This window comes from Sinocyclocheilus rhinocerous, unplaced genomic scaffold, assembly GCF_001515625.1.
Source record: "Sinocyclocheilus rhinocerous isolate Xijiao unplaced genomic scaffold, SAMN03320098_v1.1 scaffold1375, whole genome shotgun sequence".
Taxonomy (NCBI): domain Eukaryota; kingdom Metazoa; phylum Chordata; class Actinopteri; order Cypriniformes; family Cyprinidae; genus Sinocyclocheilus; species Sinocyclocheilus rhinocerous.
The window spans coordinates 44,416-49,618 of NW_015644622.1; the positions used below are offsets into that span (position 1 = coordinate 44,416).

Consider the following 5,203-nt stretch of genomic DNA (forward strand, 5'->3'; position numbering starts at 1 on the left):
TTTTTTAATGTATCACAGATAGTGTAGAAAATGCTGTAGTGATAGTTGTAGCAATCTTTAATGAGCTGTAGTATTCAACACAACATTGCTTTAGATATTAAACCTTCGTAGTCTGGATCAAATATGCTTGTACTTGAGGTTAAAAAGTAAAAACTAGTTGAAAAAAAGAGAACACAAAATATCAAAAAAATGTAGTGCAAATGTCGTTCATACGTGCAGCAGATGTGGTATTTACATAACTCCAGATAAAATATTGAATAGTTACATTGCACAGTAAACAATGATGTAAACAGAAATGTCTGTAGTCAGTCCTGGTCTCATTTTCCTACATTCTTGTAGAGGATCATGGAAACAACCATTGCTGCAATCTGTGAAGGAACAAATTAGGTGCAATATTGTATACAATAGATCATTTGCAGTAATAAGAAAATGAATACTTAATCTTTGGTTGGTTACTTGATCATTTTTAATTCCCTGTTTTTTTATCTGTATTGGTATTGCAAAACTACGTTTTTATTTTTATAACTAATCTTTTATTTTTATTTTAGTTGGTTTAACCATATTGGCCGTCTTTGTGCCAACTTTTGCTTATATGTATATGGAAATTTTGCTTCCATATGTGTATGGAAGACTCAATATCTCATCGCAGGATGGTCTGTGGAACAAAAACTGGCAAACCTTTAATAAATGTGAGCCAGACCTTTCCTAAAATTCATCCAAATGTAATGTATAAAGCTTTGCCAATAATTCAGACCATCAATTCTACTGTATCACATATTTTAGTTGGTTTAACCATATTGGCTGTCTTTGTGCCAACTTTTGCTTATATGTATATGGAAATTTTGCTTATATGTGTATGGAAGACTCAATATCTCATCGCAGGATGGTCTGTGGAACAAAAACTGGCAAACCTTTAATAAATGTGAGCCAGACCTTTCCTAAAATTCATCCAAATGTAATGTATAAAGCTTTGCCAATAATTCAGACCATCAATTCTACTGTATCACATACTGAGATGTTGATCATCTTTTGTCATTGGGTGCATGTGCTGAATTCCTCAAGTTGAAAGTAAAAATGAAGCAAATACCTCTAAAGCAGCGATTCCCAAAGCCACGCCAGCCAGCAGAACTGCATTGTCCTCGATCAGATTCACTAATGCCTGGAAGCAGCCCACGACAGACTACAACAACAGCAAAAACACACACTGATAAAATACACACATTAATACAATATCTGCATTTGCTTAAACAATTACTTTTTTGCCTATTTTACCATGCCACAGCTTTGTTTTGATGTCCTTAATGCACAATTATGGTTGGTTGCATTTTATTATATGCATTCATAATCTGCAACCTACTGGGCTAAACCAATGCATCTTTGGTGCAAAAAAAGTAGCTTGCTGTTTTGCTCGTTAACTGGTGGCTAACTGAGTGACAAATTAATGCCATGCAATGAGGCTATGGGTTTGTCATGCATTCATACATTTCATTAAACTCATACATTTCAGTTTTGGTAGTAAGTTTCAGCACACAGTGTTCATTAACGTACATCTGCTTTTGCTGCAAATTCATTACAGGGTCCAGAACTGCTTGTGCAACATGTGACAGGATATGATGATGTTGTAGATACGAACGGAGAGTCCATGAAGTCAGTGTAGTTGTTATATCCGCAGCATTTCAGCTAGAAAAAAAAAAAAAACACATGCACATTCAGTGGTTTACAACAGTTTTAATTATTAGGGATTCTAATATCAGAAAACAGCTGGAAATGATGACTGGTGCCGTACCTCATTCATAGTGCTATTCCAGACTGAAGTGAAACTCTCATCAATGCCATAGTTGTCCTCAATGCTTCTAGCAACTTTTTCTTCAATTTCATCCAGAACGTTTTGAACCAGGAATGAGGTTAAAATTCACCTTCAGCCTCTGATTTTACAGACTAACGCTCTGCCGTGCTTGTAAATACAGATTGATTTCAACAATACAGGATTATGGAATCATAAACAGATCAAATAATAAGGTGTATGTGGGTTTTAAATGTATTTTTGTACAAATAAGCCATTGTGGTTCTTAATGTGCTGTATCTTGTATTGCCAATATAAACTTGGTCATGGAAAATGTCTTTATTCAAATTCATTTAAAGCTCACATCTTTTAAGGCTCCAATTATTAGTTTAAGCTCCTTTGTATAACATGATTACTCTGTATTTTTTACTTTACTACATATGATTTTTGAGTTGCTAAGAAAGTATTTTGTATTTGTGTTATTCCTGTTAGCTCCCATGCTCACGAAATGCTTTGCAATATGGAAATTTATATAATTTTGTCTAAATATCTTTAAAATAGGCTGGAAATTGTTCCTTGTAAGTGCAGTCCCCATAAAATGATTTTCAAAAATCCTTATTCAATAATAATAATAAAAAATGCATTTATGCAGGGGTGTAGCTATGTGGTGGCCCCTGATTGAAGCTTAATTGGAAAACAAAATGCTTATGCTTTTATGACATAGTAAACAAAACAAAGATGAAGTTTTACAAGAAAATAATATTTCAGTCTTTTGACTTGAAAGTTTCACATTTAATTAAATGTGTTACTAGCTCTTTCCTTATTAGTTGTGAAATTTGTGAAATAGTTTTGAGTGAAAATTGTAAATCCTACACCATTTTTGTTGTGTGTATATGTGCTTTTGTTCTGGTACGGTGCATCAGATCTCACCAAAGGCTCAAAGACGAAGAGCACTACCCCTGCTGCCACCTCCACGAGGAAGATAATGAGCACAACGGTGAAGAACTAGGAGAAAAGTTGAGAAATGTACATTTGTGTCTGCATCTAAGCTTAGAGAGTGAAACATTCAGAGCAGGTTTAGCTGAACACATTTGACGGAAACCGGCTCACTTACCGAGAGCAGCATGCATTTGCTTTCCTTTACGGCTCCACAGCATCCCAGGAAGCCCACGAGCGTCAGAAACGCTCCCACGCCGATCAGCAGGTAGCCGATGTTTGCCAGCTGTGCCAGTTCGGGCGGCGCGTCTTCAATGTGCTCTAAAAAGCCCAGAAGAGAGACTCTGTCTACTGCCACCCAGATGCCCACCGCCAATATGGCAGCGCCTGCCAGCTGCATCGAGGAAGAGGAGGACGGAGGAAAACACTGTTATTTTACTGTTTAATGTTGCAATATATTGTTTTGAGTGTGGAAACATGACTGATCTGGGTGAAGGAGCTTTTATTATATTCCTTATCTGATAAGAGTTACCGTGGCTCAGTTTATAAGAGGCCTTTACGGCAGAAGTTAAGCGATAAGAGTTATAGATGTAAGCTCTGTTCTATTTGGAAATAATTCATATGGATGCACTGGTCATCGTAATAAGCAGTCATAAAAAAATGTTTGGGTTAAGAAAACCTGGAAAGTCCAGTCTTCAACAAAGATCATACTTACAAAGATGACGCCGTTGAAGACGAACATCATGATTTTGAGAAAACCCTTGCAGCACATCTTGGCAGATTTTCCTTATTCCAAAAAAAAAAAAAAATATGACAGATTATTATTATTATTATTATTACTTATGCATTTATATATTTAATATTACATACAGGTATCAATGTACAAATGTCTTTAGAAAAGCAGGGGTATAAAAATCAATCTTAAGAATCTGTCAAAAATCATGATAGTTTTATTTGTATTATTATTACAGTACTATTGCATCTATACAACAATAACTGTAATTAGAATCACAATTGAAACATTTTATATGTTATTATCTTTTCACCTTTCAGGTATTGGGGTCAGTAAAATAACTGTGTTTTTTTTTTCTTTTTTTTTTCTGGTTACATTTTCTTAAACTTATGACCAAACATTCTTCCAGTAACATTAGTAGAACATTCAAATAGACTGATCAAATTCATCTGTTCTTTAATGTTCTAAAAACGTATTATCCACCATGGAATGTTAGTTGGACGTTTGTGTAACATTTTTTACTTGTTTCAGAACGTTCAGAGAACATTCAAAAATAACATTCCCATAATGTTTGCAAAATGATGAAATGGAATGTTCCCTTAACATTTGTACATAACCAAGAAAAATACTTAAAAATAAAAAAATGGACATTCTGAACATTCAGAAAACATTCAGAAATAATGATTTTCAAAATCCATCGGGAACATTAGCAAAATGATCTTAGAACATATTTTTTTAAGACATAATGTAACAAAAGTGTTCTATTTCAAATATATATTTTTATTTATTTATTTATTTATTTTTCCTTTCTATTCATCAAACAATCCTGAAAAAAATGAAGCATTACAATAGGAGTGAAATGTAAACTGGACAATAATGTAATTAACAATTATGAATCAGTCTATAGATCAAAGTTATTTGCCTGCTTCTCTGAAACGACGTCAGAGCTGTAAAGAAGTGCACCATTAAAAACCATAAAAACGAAGCTAAGCACCACTACAGGGAAAATAGAAACCTGTGTCTGAAGAGCTGCTGGTGAGCGCTGACTAAAGATTAATGGACAGCTGCTCTACTTCCTGCTTCTACTTCCACTGGAATGAGTAAATACTGCTTTATCTGCTTCTGGGAAATATTTGACTCATGAAGGAGATTCTGATGTTGTCAAGATGGTTTGGCTCCTCAAAATGTGGTCATGATCACTGGAGGAGGTTATCTGTTAACATTATTTCAGTGATTCTCTATAAATGGCATTGGTTTCTGACTCATTGTGTGTTTGTGTGTGTGTGTGTAAGAGAGAAACAGTCAGAGCTATTTATTTTATTTATTTATTTTTTTTTATAAACATGAATGTATCGCTCTTCTTACAAATCTACAATTATAGAACCTAAACATTTCTGTTAATAATTTGAACCCTGAAAACCTCATCATTGTTTGCTCGATGAAAGTCATATAATATCTGTTATGTTCTGTATGTGAAAGAACAGATGAAAGCAGGCTTACCTGTGCACAGGTGAATGGTGCTCTCAGGTGTGTGGGATGAATCTGAAGTCTCAAACGTCGTCAGACTGAAGTATCTGCTGGAGGCGGGGCTTAAACGCAAACAACGCCTCGTTTTTTTGTTTTTTTTACCAGAATAACTTCCTTATGGATGAAGCTTTTATGGCGCTAGGGGTTTAGATTGAAGTCAGCTGATGATACAGTCATGGAAATATTACTTTTATATACGTGTGTTGAAATAGACCTTTGTACTG

General features: G+C 34.6%; 1 protein-coding gene across 1 annotated transcript; it reads right to left on the reverse strand.

The window, feature by feature from the left end:
- Positions 1–109: 109 nt before the first annotated feature.
- tspan34a (tetraspanin 34a) lies at positions 110–4,978 on the reverse strand. The gene is made up of 8 exons (XM_016576209.1): positions 4,953–4,978; positions 3,435–3,505; positions 2,898–3,113; positions 2,710–2,788; positions 1,787–1,890; positions 1,549–1,680; positions 1,088–1,180; positions 110–368 (listed from the first exon to the last, which is right to left on the reverse strand). Exons 2-8 carry the CDS (start codon positions 3,489–3,491, stop codon positions 318–320), a joined length of 732 nt encoding a protein of 243 aa, XP_016431695.1. The 5' UTR covers positions 3,492–3,505; positions 4,953–4,978; the 3' UTR covers positions 110–317.
- Between the last annotated feature and the right edge of the window lie 225 nt (positions 4,979–5,203).

What these genes read in the sequence shown, in the direction of transcription:
- tspan34a (XM_016576209.1), bottom strand. Translation starts at nt 3,491, where the DNA reads ATGTGCTGCAAGGGTTTTCTCAAAATCATGATGTTCGTCTTCAACGGC. An exon ending in TCTTCAACGGCGTCATCTTT is followed by an intron (nt 3,114 to 3,434) that starts GTAAGTATGATC and finishes TCCTCGATGCAG; the next exon opens with CTGGCAGGCGCTGCCATATT. An exon ending in TGGGAATCGCTGCTTTAGAG is followed by an intron (nt 369 to 1,087) that starts GTATTTGCTTCA and finishes GTTCCTTCACAG; the next exon opens with ATTGCAGCAATGGTTGTTTC.